The 14,620-nt window shown below is 44.5% G+C and overlaps 1 protein-coding gene across 2 annotated transcripts in view; it reads right to left on the bottom strand.

The window, feature by feature from the left end:
* Positions 1-5,185: 5,185 nt before the first annotated feature.
* The window catches only part of lin52 (lin-52 DREAM MuvB core complex component), an 84,244-nt gene continuing 74,809 nt past the window's right edge, over positions 5,186-14,620 (bottom strand). For both annotated transcript variants that reach the window (XM_086002696.1, XM_086002694.1), the window contains one exon: positions 5,186-7,331. In XM_086002696.1, coding sequence (XP_085858822.1) covers positions 7,276-7,331 — 56 coding nt within the window. In that variant the 3' untranslated portion in view covers positions 5,186-7,275. The remainder of the gene's footprint in view (positions 7,332-14,620) is intronic.

Below are 14,620 nucleotides of genomic sequence, written 5' to 3'. Positions count from 1 at the left end.
TAATGATGTAGCTACCACAGCTTTCTGGGGCAGCAAATTCCACAAACCTACCACCCTCTGAGTGAAGAAGTTTCTCCTCATCTCAGTTTTGAAAGAGCAGCCCCTTATTTTAAGATTATGCCCCCTAGTTCTAGTTTCACCCATCATTGGGAACATCCTCACCGCATCCACCCGATCAAGCCCCTTTACAATCTTATATGTTTCAATAAGATCGCCTCTCATTCTTCTGAACTCCAATGAGTAGAGTCCCAATCTACTCAACCTCTCCTCATATGACCACCCCCTCATCCCCGGGATTAACCGAGTGAACCTTCTTTGTACTGACTCGAGAGCAAGTATGTCTTTTCTTAAGTATGGACACCAAAACTGTATGCAGTATTCCAGGTGCGGTCTCACCAATACCTTGTACAACTGCAGCAATACCTCCCTGTTTTTATATTCCATCCCCCTAGCAATAAAAGCCAACATTCCATTGGCCTTCTTAATCACTTGCTGCACCTGCATACTAACTTTTTGAGTTTCGTGCACCAGGACCCCCAGATCCCTTTGTACTACAGTACTTTCCAGTTTCTTGCCATTAAGATAATAACTTGCTCTATGATTTTTCCTGCCAAAGTGCATAACCTCACACTTTCCAGTATTGTATTCCATCTGCCAAATCTCTGCCCACTTACTTAGCCTGTCTATGTCCCTTTGCAGGTTTTTTATGTCCTCCTCACTCACTACTTTCCGTCCCATCTTTGTATCATCTGCAAACTTTGATATGTTACACTCGGTCCCCTCCTCCAAATCGTTAATATAGATTGTAAAGAGTTGGGGACCCAGCACTGACCCCTGCGGAACACCACTAGTTACTGGTTGCCAATCTGAGAACGAACCATTTATCCCAACTCTCTGCTTTCTGTTAGAGAGCCAATCCTCCACCCACGCCAGAATATTACCCCCAATCCCGTGATTTTTTATCTTGAGCAATAATCTTTTGTGTGGCACCTTGTCAAATGCCTTTTGGAAGTCTAAATACACTACGTCCACTGGTTCTCCTTTATCCACCCTGTATGTTACTTCTCAAAAAACTCCAGCAAATTTGTCAAACATGACTTCCCCTTCATGAAACCATGCTGAGTTTGTCCTATTAAATTATGTTTATCCAAATGTCCCGTTACTGTCTCCTTAATAATGGACTCTAACATTTTACCAACCACAGATGTTAGGCTAACAGGTCTATAGTTTCCAGCCTTCTGCCTACTACCCTTTTTAAATAAGGGTGTTACATTAGCAGTTTTCCAATCTGCCGGGACCTTTGCTGAGTCCAGTGAGTTTTGGAAAATTATTACCAATGCATCCACAATCCCTACCGCTACTTCCCTCAAGACCCTAGGATGCAAGCCATCACGTCCAGGGGATTTATCCGCCTTGAGTCCCATTATTTTACCAAGTACCACTTCCTTAGTGATCTTAATCGTATTTCGTTCCTCCCCCCCCCTAGAGCCCCCTGTTTGTCCAGTGTTGGGATATTCTTAGTGTCCTCTACTGTAAAGACTGATACAAAATAATTGTTCAGTGTTTTTGCCATCTCCATGTTTCCCACCATTAATTTCCCGGTCTCATCCTCTAAGGGACCAACATTTACTTTAGCCACCTTTTTTCTTTTTATATAACTATAGAAACTTTTACTGTCTGTTTTTATATTTTTTGCTAATTTACTTTCATAATCTATCTTCCCTTTCTTAATCAATCTTTTAGTTATTTTTTGCTGTCTTTTAAAGACTTCCCAATCTTCCATCCTCCCACTAGATTTGGCTACCTTATATGCCCTTGTTTTTAGTCGGATACTATCCTTAATTACTTTACTTAGCCACGGATGGCTATCTTTTCTTTTACACCCTTTTTTCCTCAGTGGAATATATATTTTTTGGAAGTTGTAAAATAACTCCTTAAATGTACACCACTGATCATGTACCGTCTTACCCTTTAATCTATTTTCCCAGTCCACTCTAATCAATTCCGCTCTCATACCTTCATAGTCTCCTTTATTCAAGCTCAGCACGCTTGTTTGAGATCCAACCTTCTCACCCTCTAATTGAATATGGAATTCAACCATGTTATGGTCACTCATTCCAAGGGGATCCTTTACTAGGACATTTTTAATTAATCCTGTCTCATTACACAGGACCAAATCTAAGGTTGCTTGCCCCCTGGTCGGTTCAGTTACATACTGCTCAAGAAACCCATCCCGAATACACTCAATGAACTCATCCTCAAGGCTGCTCTGCCCAATTTGATTTGTCCAGTTAATATGATAATTAAAATCCCCCATAATTATAGCTGTTCCCTTATTACAAGCCTCAACTATTTCCTGATTAATATTCCGTCCAACAGAGTTGCAACTGTTCGGAGGCCTATAGACTACACCCACTAGTGTTTTTCTCCCCTTATTATTCCTTATCTCCACCCAAACTGTTTCACTTTCCTGCTCCTTTGACCCAATATCATTTCTCTGTATTATAGTGATTCCTTCCTTTATTAACATAGCCACCCCACCTCCTCTCCCTTCCTGCCTGTCCTTCCTGATTGTTAAATAACCTGGTATGTTTAATTCCCAGTCTTGGTCACCCTGCAGCCATGTTTCTGTAATGGCCACAAGATCATACCCATATGTCGTTATTTGTGCCGTTAACTCATTCATTTTGTTACGAATGCTACGTGCATTCAGATAAAGAACTTTCAAATATGTTTTGTAACACTTAGTTCCTGTTTTTTCCCTTTTTAGTACTTTACTTTTTGCTCCATACCTTCTGTCCCTTCCTGACGCATTCTGTTTTTTAATTCCCCCACTGCTACCTAAGTCTATGACCTTCTCTGTTGTCATTTCTATTATTTGCTCTCTAGAAACCTCCCCCCCACTAATTAGTTTAAAGCCCTCTCTACAGCCCTAGTTATATGATTCGCCAGGACTCTAGTCCCAGCACTGGCCAAGTGGAGTCCGTCCCAACGGAACAGCTCCCTCCTGTCCCAGTATTGGTGCCAGTGTCCCAAGAAGCAAAACCCATTTCTCCCACACCAGTCTTTGAGCCACGCATTTAACTCTTTAATTTTATTTATCCTAGCCAAATTCGCTCGTGGCTCAGGTAATAACCCAGAGATTATTACCCTTGAGGTTCTGTTTTTTAATTTGACCCCTAGCTGCTCATACTCCTTTAACAGAACCTTCTTCCTTGTCCTATCTACGTCGTTTGTACCAACATGGACCACGACAACTGGATCCTCCCCCTCCCACTCCAAGTTTCTTTCCAGCCCAGAAGAGATGTCCTTAACCCTGGCACCGGGCAGGCAACACAGCCTTCGGGACTCCCGCTCTTGACTGCAGAGAACCCTATCTATCCCCCTAATGATACTATCCCCTACCACTACAACATTTCTTTTTACGCCCTCCACTTGAATGGCCCCCTGTACCACGGTGCTGTGGCCAGGTTGCTCATCCTCCCTGCAGTCCCCGCTCCCGCCCTCACAGGGAGTAAGAACCTCGATCCTGCTGGACAAGAACAAGGGCTGCGTCTCCTTCAACACTACATCCTGGATCCCTGTACCTTCCTCACTCGTAGTCACACCGTCCTGTCCCTGACCACGGACTACATCTGCAGTAATTAACTTCATAGGTGTGACCATCTCCTGAAACAGAGTCCAGGAACTTCTCCCCCTCCCTGATGTGTCGCAGTGTCTGAAGCTCGGTCTCAAGCTCCATAACATGGAACTTGAGTTCCTCTAGCAGCAAACACTTGTCGCAGATGTAATCACCGTGAGCCTCAATGGGGACCACCGGCTCCCACATCCCGCAACAGTAACACATCACCTGCTCCATTCTATATAATTAATTAAATTTCTTATTATTAGTTATGAAGACCCTGCCTGGATATAGATGATAATGTCACACCACTGTTCAAAGGACTTACCAACTTAAAGGTATAAAAGGGAAGAGAAGGAAGAAAACCAACCAACCAGCTGATCACCAACCTCCTCCTTGAATACTGTCTGTGGGGCCTGTTTGGTTGACTCGTCTCGCTGCTCCGCCTCCGCAGTGTTGTCCAAGCCTGGGAGTGGGGAACAAAACAGAGCAAAAAACACACCCTCACCTCCCACTTATCCGAACTCTCCCACTTAGCAAAACTCCAGCACCACTCAATGCACAAGGCACATGTGCATGTACATAGATCCCTGAAGGCAGCAGGACAGGTAGATAAGGTGGTTAAGAAGGCATATGGGATACTTGCCTTCATTAGCCGAGGCATAGAATATAAGAGCAGGGAGGTTATGATGGAGCTGTACAAAACGCTAGTTAGGCCACAGCTGGAATACTGTGTGCCATTCTGGTCGCCACACTATAGGAGGAATGTGATTGCATTGGAGAGGGTGCAGAGGAGATTCACCAGGATGTTACCTGGGCTGGAGCGCTTCAGCTATGAAGAGAGACTGGACAGGCTGGGGTTGTTTTCCTTAGAGCAGAGAAGGCTGAGGGGGGACCTGATTGAGCTGTACAAAATTATGAGGGGCATAGATAGGGTAGATAGAAAGGAACTTTTCCCCTTAGTAGAGGGGTCAATAACCAGGGGACATAGTTTCAAGGTAAGGGGCAGGAGGTTTAAGAGGGGATTTGAGGAAAAACTTTTTCACCCAGAGGGTGGTTGGAATCTGGAACTCTCTGCCTGAAAGGGTGGTAGAGGCAGGAACCCTCACAACATTCAAGAAGCATTTAGATGAGCACTTGAAATGCCATAGCATACAAGGCTACGGACCAAGTGCTGGAAAATGGGATTAGAATAGACGGGGCTTGATGGCCGGCGTGGACACGATGGGTCGAAGGGCCTCTTTCTGTGCTGTATAACTCTATGACTCCGTTCGTCATTTCTGGGCCATTACATTTGGAATTAAGGTTAGCAAATTCACCTAAAATTTTGCTCCAGCCTATCCTTTTTTCTGTACCTTTCACTTATTCTCCACCAGGTTCTTTGCCTTCACTCCTCCTCCTCCTCCTCCTGAAGGCAGACCCTCATATTGAGATACATTTCCCCAGATGCTGGTAACCCTTGCTACCTTGTCCACACGGCTCTTCGCTAGGAAATACAAGAGAAGCAAATCGGGTCGAATGTGTATATTTCTAAGGGCTGTGTTCAAATGATCAAGAGAAGTGTTTTTTTTTAAATAATGCACATTTATTAATTCAAAAATAAAATATATAGTAGAAACATTCCACTCATTTGTGCACAAGGCCGCTCATGAAAGTAGGTCCTGTTTCACATTTCTTAAAAAAAAAACCTGGAAAAAACTAAGCTTGAGACTAATACTTAGAACATCAACGGTCTGTTAAAGATCATTTGAAGGGGTGGAGGGAGGCCTCAATGATTCATACAATCGAGGCAAAGTGTTCAATCCTTTTACAAGTAATCACTTAAGACCTAAGCTCCTCGTGTTTGGGATGTCTCCAGACCCCTTCATAGGTCAAAGTTTCCAGCAAGTTTCTCCAGTCTGGTCCTATGACTTCATGCCAGCCCTTAGTCCTAAACATTAGACTTCAGCTCAGCCTTGTGCATCACTTACCAAGGCTGCAATTACATCCTTAAAGGATGGTCTCCATTATACCAGAAGCCTGCAGTGAGCAAACCCAAATAATGAGGTGATGAGATTGGGCTGAACAGAATCGTTTGCAACAATGTTTGAAATTGGATATGAAAAGTTGGGCTCCCTGCGCCCCCCTCCCCGAAGTGACACCTATCTCGGTTGTGTGACAATGTCATCAAGTATATCACTTGTTTATCTGCATGTCCTCCACCTGAAATATAAAATCTTGGATCAAAATTTGGTTTAAAATATATTTGCTTTCTTAATACTATCCGCCCCCCTCCCCCCACCTAAAATTCAATAGTCCACTTACGCAATTTGCACCCCACCTGAATTATACCTCCTGCGGGTCAATCACAGGGCATAACTTTGGTAGCCATGAAGAAGGCAGATGTGGCCCAGGGGAGGAAAGGAGAATAAAAATCAAGAAAAGTCTTCCATCTCAAGTTATTCAGTTACTAATTAAATGAATCTTAATGTTTACTTGTGATACCGAAAGAATAAAATTCAGTGGGATATTGAAAGTTATTCCCCTTGCAAAGCAGACATAAACCCTTCATCTAATCAAAACTGCTTACCCCACTGTCACTGTACACCAATAATGCACTCTTAGATATCATTACTGCTTCAGAAAATCTCTCACCCGCTTTCTCCAGATCAAAAAAGGTCTTAGGCCGAACAGAATTAATTTTAATTGCTTTGTAATGAAGCTGGGTATGTTATTTGTTCACTTTAAAACAAAATGTCATCAAAGTTTTATTTTGTTTGGTAGTCACAGTTCCGCAACATTTAGGTGGGAAATGTAATTAAAGTCAGCACGAATTATTATTTTTGGACCTTTCAATCTAAACCTTTCTCTGTTGATCTATCATTCCTTAGGGTACCACTGCGGTACACAATCCTCTCAACAGAGCTTTGATATACTCTATCACTATATATAGATAACACATACACTGCAATGTGTTACAGTACAAGGCAGCAATGCAGTAAAGGCTTGAGATGGCCTTACAAACCACGAGAGGGAATTGTGATTGGTCTACTAACATCACCTCAAACCACGAAGCTCGTTACATCTTTCGAAACATGCTCCATTTTGCGTTATTCTGTATAATATACACAGGTGGGATTCATGGAAAGCAGTTTTATTCCATCTCCAGGCAATTTTTTTTGTTATTCTACCCCCACCAGGTGTACTATTATTTATTACACAAAGATGGACATGTGCTGATAGAATCACATGTCTTGAACTAAAGTGCTATTGTTCTGCGTAACCTCAACTGCAACATCAGGATTGACTTCACTGCATGTTACAGGGGAGTAGCAGACCCTATATATACTATGGGAAATACATCTAGATTAGTACACCACAATATAATGATCTCGCTATTTGACATTCACATGAGAAACCAAATCCTGTCCCTTCTACATCAGCCAAGTATCAATTGTAGTCTCCATTTCCATTTAAAAACAATTCGCCTTATAGGCTAAAAGATAAGTTCTCCGCAAAATGTGATCTTGTGTTGCTCTATTATATAGGCAGTTTGAACAGATGACACGTGGGGGATTAGCCGATAAAGGCATCTGTAGATCGGCAACGGACAGTAACTGTCTCTGAACAAGTGCTTGGTCTGCTTGCAAAAGCAAGTGGTTGGAATGTTACAGCTACTTCTTGGGCCGCTCCAAAATGTTTAAGAATTTTCCTCTGGTCATTTCTCGTGCTGAAAAACAAAATTTTGCAAGAACGTAAGACCCACAGATTAGTCAAACAATAGCCTGACATATGTTATGCTCGGAGTCATATCGGTCAGTCAACATTCCAGACTCCTGTCCCACCAGTAGAATCGACCCAGAGGTGGTATACAGTTAGGTGGGCTTGGCCCTGAAAGACCTCAAATTGGACTGTAGCCCTTGATCAAACAAAGCTAAAGAAGCCTCCTTGCTGATTAGTCAGTTGGGAGGGAGGAGGGTGGTAGGTAGTAATCGGTACTCCTCCATATTCACAGTGTCAGCTCCATTCCAAGCACCTCTGATAATTATGCAGTCCACGTCAGCTTACAGGAGGACCTGGTCAAGATTTAGGCTTGGACTGATGAGTTGCAGGAAACATTCACGCCACGTTAATACCAGATAATGACCATCTCCAACAAGAAAAAGCTCAATCACCTTCTGATCATCAATGGCACCACCATCGCCAAGTGCCCTAGCATCAACATCCTGTGGGTCACCACTGACCAGAAGCTTAATTGGACCAGCAATATCAACAACGTGGTTACAAGAGCAGGGCAGAGGCTGGGTAATCTGCAGCAAGTGAATTACCTCCTGATGTCAAGGCTTCTCCATCAAGTCGGGACAGTGATGGAATTTTTGTTTTGGTTCCTGGGATGTGGGCGTCACTGGCAAGGCCAGCATTTATTGCCTGTGGTGGTGTGTCACCTACTTGAACCGCTGCAGTCCGTCTGGTGAAGGTACTCCCACAGTGCTGTTAGGGAGGGAGTTCCAGGATTTTGACCCAGCGGCGATGAAGGATCGGCAATATACTTCCAAGTCAGGATGGTGTGTGACTTGGAGGGGAACTTGCAGGTGGTGGTGTTCCCATGCGTCTGCTGCCCTTGTCCTTCTAGGTGGTAGAGGTCGGGATTTGGGAGGTGCTGCCGAAGAAGCCTTGGCGAGTTGCTGCAGTGCATCTTGTAGATGGTACACACTGCAGCCATGGTGGAGGGAGTGAATGTTTCAGGTGGTGAATGGGCTTTGTCCTGGATGGTTTTGAGTTTCTTGAGTGTTGTTGGAGCTGCACTCATCCAGGCAAGTGGAGAGTATTCCATCACACTCCTCACTTGTGCACTGTAGCTGGTGGAAAGGCTTTGGGGAGTCAGGAGGTGAGACACTCACTGCAGAATACCCAGCCTCTGACCTGTTCTTGTTGCCACAGTATTGATGTGGCTGGTCCAGTTCAGTTTCTGGTCAATACTCACCATTCGCCTGGAAAGGTGCAGCCACGACACTCAAGAAGCTTCACATGATCCAGGATAGAGCAGTTCACTTGTGCAGTCCCCCCGCCACTGCATTCAATATCTACCCCTTTTGCCACTGGCGCATTGTGGCTGCAGTATGTGTTATCTACAGTTGCATTGCAGCAACTCAACAAGGTTAGCTTGACGGCATCTCCCAGCTCCTGACCTCTCCCACCAAGAAGGACAAGAGTAGCACTGTTACGGGAACACCATTACCTGCAAGTTCCCCCCCAAGTCGCATACCATTCCAACTTTAATATATACCACTGTCACTGAGTCAAGCTGCTGAAATTCCTTACCTAACACCATCAGCACACGGACTGCAGCAGTTCAGGAGAAAACCCACCACCACCTTCCGAGGGCAGCTACGGATGGGCAATAAAAATGCGGCTTTGCAAGCACTGCCTTTTTCTGGAAGGAAAAAACCCAATATAATCTGTATAGCAGGAGGTCTCCGTAAATTAATTCCCAAATTCAAGGGGGGTGCTTACCAAGAACAGGTAAGATCTCCAAATGCAGAAAATTCCACAATTTCTCTCTCACTGTTTTGCAGAGAAGTCAAAGAAGCTCCAATCACAATCTTGCAATTATAAATTTAGACCCTCAGACTTTCTAACTGTAGAATTATAGGCTGGGTTTTTCCACTTCTGTGCAGATCTACCCATTAAAGTGAATGAGCAGATAATCACGAGCGACGGCACAAAAGCATACAATCAATCATAGAATCTCACAGCACAGAAGGAGGCCATTCGGTCCATCGTGCCTCTGCCGACTCTGAAAGAGTATCCAATTATTCCCACTCCTCTGCTATAGATTCAATCATAGAATCTTACAGCACAGAAAGTCCTGGCCACAATGTATACTTTTCCTGCTCAAACCTTACATGTGAACTGCTCTCCCACCCCCCCCCCCCCCACCCCCCATCCAAAAAAACAGTGCTATTTTACTAGTCACTTAATGCTGTACATCTTCTGTTCCCATGTCAGTCTGAGCTATTTCACTATTTCACCGACATGACATGGCTTCTGTCATAGTCAACAGCACCAATTACACAACGATAAGACAAAACATAAAATAACGATAAAACAAAAAACCATACAGAACAGAGCAGAGGGAGCTTTAGTGTATCAGCAACCTAAGAATACCTGCACAGGGGAGTACTCCATCCAGCACTGGGTGCAAGAAGTGGAAAAGTCTTCCATTCCACAGCACTGACATACCTCATTTTCAAAGGCAAAAAAAAAAATCAAATATGTCTTCTGTGAGGGGAAGATGTTAACTTACCTAATCGAAGATATAGTAAAATTAGTGATTTTATTGCGGCCTTACTACTTCTTCAGTTTAGGCCGCCTTTCAGGTTGCTGTACAACTATCTGAAATTAGGGGTTATTGACAGGCAGCTTTCAAGTTCCCAGCACGAAGAGGAAAAGGTCAGCTTGTTTTTCAATCAGCTGTCAAGTGTTAGTCAATAATCGGACTCCTGCCACTGGCACCTGTCAACAAACATGGAGGGGACAGTGTTGTATCTGTCAATAACTGCCAACACCAATTACATTGGTGTGGAGTTTCCTCAGTGCGCAGGACAGCTAGAGCTCCAAGGTGGCCTTTGTAACCACCAAATCTCTTCCCAGTCTGACGCTTTCAAGGCAAAAACTTTAAATAATTAACAGGTAAATGGGAGCAAGACGCAAGGTGAAAATATGCTCGGAGGCTTTGGATGACATAATAAACCATAGTGGCGAAATCTGAGCAACCTAGTGTCATTAACTAAACCCAAAGAACGTGTTGCATCTGGTTTACTACCAATGTCTTCTCATGCAATAACTTTTCAATATAGGGTACAGAGTATGGTGCTTCTGGTACTGGGCTTGCAAACCACAACACAGCAATGTAATTTGTGGGCTGGCACCAGAAGAATGACCACGAAAGCTGTCGAATTTTCACAAAACCTCATCGGGATCACTAATGTCTTTCCTTCAGGGAAGGAAGGCTACCCCCACCCCACCTCCCGACCAAGTCTGAACTACACGTGACTCCAATCCCACACTACCTGATTGAATCTTAATGCCTCGGAAGCACCCTAGCCATTTGTAAACACAATCATTAGGCACGCAGTGATTCAAGGTGGCAACCTGCCACCACCTTCTCATGGCAACTAGGAGTGGGCAATAAATGCCGGCCTCGCCCACATCCAGAGGAAGAGAAAACTGCGTAGAATTTGGTTTTGTAGTTGTGATCAGGTACCTGCAGCACAGCCAATCACTTACTCTACACCAGGAGGTTCTCAACCGCGAGTTGATTTCAGGGGTCCACCAGTTGGTTTGTCCCATCAATATACAGGGGAGACTACTGATGTTTACGGCATAGACATCAGCAGTCTCTCCTGTTATACTGAGATGGGTGGAATAGTCTCGGCGATACAAAGACTGTGCATGTGCAGTCAATTCAGGTTCTTCCTGTTGGACTCCATATGTTAGGTTAGACAAGTCCCTTTGCGTGTTACTGACTTTTACAGAGAATGCGCGCGCCATGTGGCCTTCGAGGAGGGGAAGAGGGGGGGGCGGTAATAAAGAGACTTCCCGGTCTCTGGGCCTGCGGCAAAGCCTTGATAATCGAGACTCTCTCCTTCAATGTCTTCAGTCTGAGTTAATAAAATAGCTGAAGGCGTTATCACGATTTTTAGTTCTCACCAGCAACAAGTTTCACATTAAGTAAAACAAAAAAAATATATATGCTTAATTGTATAACTAATTTTTATACAGGAAAAACACTTTTGTTGTATTACAGGTGGTCTGCAAAATTTTTATAACAGGGGAGGGGGGTCCTCGGAAGCAAAAAGGTGGAGAAGCCCTGTTCTACACCATGTTTCTGGTCAGTTAAAAGCAGAGAGGGCAATAAGCAGGTGTACGATTAGAGTACAATTTCTGCACGTGGTTTATTGTTTTATGTAGCCATTTTAATGTTTGATTTAATTGCTCCCCCCTGTACCCTAACATTCAAAATCTTTGACTTTCTTTATAAATCCCTGCATGCCTATGGGTTTGCCTCACCCCAACTCTGCCCTATGTTTCTGCCCATGCAATGTGATCCTCTGACTCTGCCCCCATGTGCATCCCTTGCCTTCTAGGGCTTCTCATTCAGCGACAGAGCTTTCAGCCAACCCTCTGGAACTCCCTCCCCCAAAGCTCTTCATCTTGCTACTTCTCTCTTTGTCGTTAAAAGCTTCCTCAAAACCTATTATTATTAATCATAGATGCAGTCAACTTTCCAAATCCCTCTACTACCATTCGTTCCACTCGCTCCAATGCAAAGTGCTCCGGGACATTTTATTATGTTATAGATGTCACACGTTGTGTTGTACCATCCTGTTCCCACAGAAGAAAATATTTCATTGAAAAGTAATAACTGTTGCTATATATCATGGAGGACAGACATTAGCTGCCAATACACTGCACTAATCTAATCAAGATGTTTCCATTGCATTACAAGTCGTGGCGTCAGTATGATTACTGACAGCAAGTTAAGTTGTATTTTTTATAGTCAACAGGGAACTTGTATTAAAAAAATTAGACATTTTTTCAGCATCAATACCTCAGACACAATTGCTGGAAGGTTCCTTGGGGGTTTTCCTGATTGGCTACCGTAACTTTGACAGAAATTGCAGAAAAATCGCATAAACTAGGTTTCCGCCGATCTTCCACCGAAGTTATGACGGCTGATCGGGAGAGCCCTTGAGGAAAATCCTGGCGTAGGTTGGCGAACCTCAGAATATCAAGGTTTGTGATGTAAAACTTCAGTTCCTCAAAAAGATACCAGTTTATTTTGAATGAAGATATACATGTAAAAAAAAATCATGGAGATTAATGAAATATTATTTAATAGATGGTGAGGAGGGATGCACATTGATAGTGACACGACTATTGTTCGCATGTCCCTCGCTAAGGGTACATTTTTACTACATCTGTAGCAGGTTTTGCTTTGTATAAAGTTATATAGTGTGAATCCAGCTTGAATCTGGAGCCAGAGTCAAACCCAGCATTGAAGTGAAACGGAGTGAGGCTCCCTGGAGAAGAAGGAAGTCTCACTCCATTTCCGACTTACACGACACACACTCAGCATTGGTATGAAGCCACAACTGCTTCCTTTTATTTTATTCGTTCGTGGGGTAAGGGCGTCACTGGCAAGGCCAGCATTTATTGCCCATCCCTAGTTGCCCTTGAGAAGATGGTGGTGAGCCGCCTCCTTGAACCGCTGCAGTCCATCTGGTGAAGGTACTCCCACAGTGGTGTTAGGGAGGGAGTTCCAGGATGTTGACCCAGCGACATAAGAACATAAGAAGTAGGAGCAGTAGGCCATACGGCCCCTCGGGCCTGCTCCGCCATTCAATAGGATCATGGCTGATCCGAATCTAGACTCACGTCCACTTCCCTGCCCTCTCCCCGTAACCCCCAATTCCCTTATCTGCTAGGAAACTGTCTATCTCCGATTTAAATTTATTTAATGTTGCAGCTTCCACCACTCTTTGGGGTCGCAAATTCCATAGATTTACTACCCTCCAAGTGAAGAAGTGTCTCCTCATCTCAGTTTTGAAAGGGCAGCCCCTTATTCTAAGATTATGCCCCCTAGTTCTAGTCTCACCCATCAGTGGAAACATCCTCACCGCATCCACCCGATCAAGCCCCTTCACAATCTTATATGTTTCGATAAGATCGCCTCTCATTCTTCTGAATTCCAATGAGTAGAGGCCCAACCTACTCAACCTTTCCTCATAAGTCAACCCCCTCATCTCCAGAATCAACCGAGTGAACCTTCTCTGAATCGCCTCGAGAGCAAGTATATCTTAAATATGGAAACCAAAACTGCATGCAGAAATCCAGGTGTGGCCTCACCAATACCCTGTATAACTGCAGCAAGACTTCCCTGTTTTTATACTCCATCCCCCTTGCAATAAAAGCCAAGATTCCATTGGCCTTCCTGATCACCTGCTGCACCTGCATACTAACTTTTTGTGTTTCATGCACGATGAAGGAGCGGCGATATACTTCTAAGTCAGGATGGTGTGTGACTTGGAGGAGAACTTGGAGGTGATGGTGTTCCCATGCGCCTGCTGCCCTTGTCCTTCTAGGTGGTAGAGGTCGCGGGTTTTGGAGGTGCTGTCGAAGAAGCCTTGGCGAGTTGTTGCACTGCATCTTGTAGATGATACACACTGTAGCCACGGTGCGCCGGTGGTGGAGGGAGTGCCAATCAAATGGGCTACTTTGTCCTGGATGGTGTCGAGCTTCTTGTTGTTGGAGCTTCACTCATCCAGGCAAGTGGAGAGTATTCCATCACACTCCTGACTTGTGCCTTGTAGATGGTGGAAAGGCTTTGGGGAGTCAGGAGGTGAGACACTCGCCGCAGAATACCCAGCCTCTGACCTGCTCTTGTAGCCACAGTATTTATGTAACTGGTCGAGTTAAGTTTCTGGTCAATGTTGACCCCCCAGGATGTTGATGGTGGGGGATTTGGCGATGATAATGCTGTTGAATATCAAGGAGCGGTGGTTAGACTCTCTCTTGTTGGAGACAGTCATTGCCTGGCACTTGTGTGACGCGAATGTTACTTGCCACTTATCAGCCTGAATGTCGTCCAGGTCTTGCTACATGCGGGCACGGATTGCTTCATTATCTGAGGAGTTGCGAATGGAACTGGACACTGCAATCAGTGAAGATTCCCATTTCTGACCCCGTGATGGAGGGAAGGTCACTGATGAAGCAGCTATAGATGGCTGGGCCTATAACACTGCTCTGAGGAACTCCTGCAGTGATGTCCTGAGGCTGAGATGATTGTCCCCCAACAACCACAACCATCTTCCTTTGCGCCAGGTATGACTCCAGCCAGTGGAGAGTTTCCCCCCTGATTCCCATTGACTTCAATCTTACTAGGGCTCCTTGATGCCACACTCAGTCAAATGTTGCCCTGATGTCACTCTCACCTCTGGAATTCAGCTCTTTTGT

Source organism: Somniosus microcephalus, chromosome 12, assembly GCF_052327205.1.
Source record: "Somniosus microcephalus isolate GS21.2 chromosome 12, FLI_Smic_1.0, whole genome shotgun sequence".
Lineage (NCBI taxonomy): Eukaryota > Metazoa > Chordata > Chondrichthyes > Squaliformes > Somniosidae > Somniosus > Somniosus microcephalus.
The sequence above is the reverse complement of the archived record's forward strand: the minus strand, read 5'-3'. Positions and strand labels throughout refer to the sequence as shown.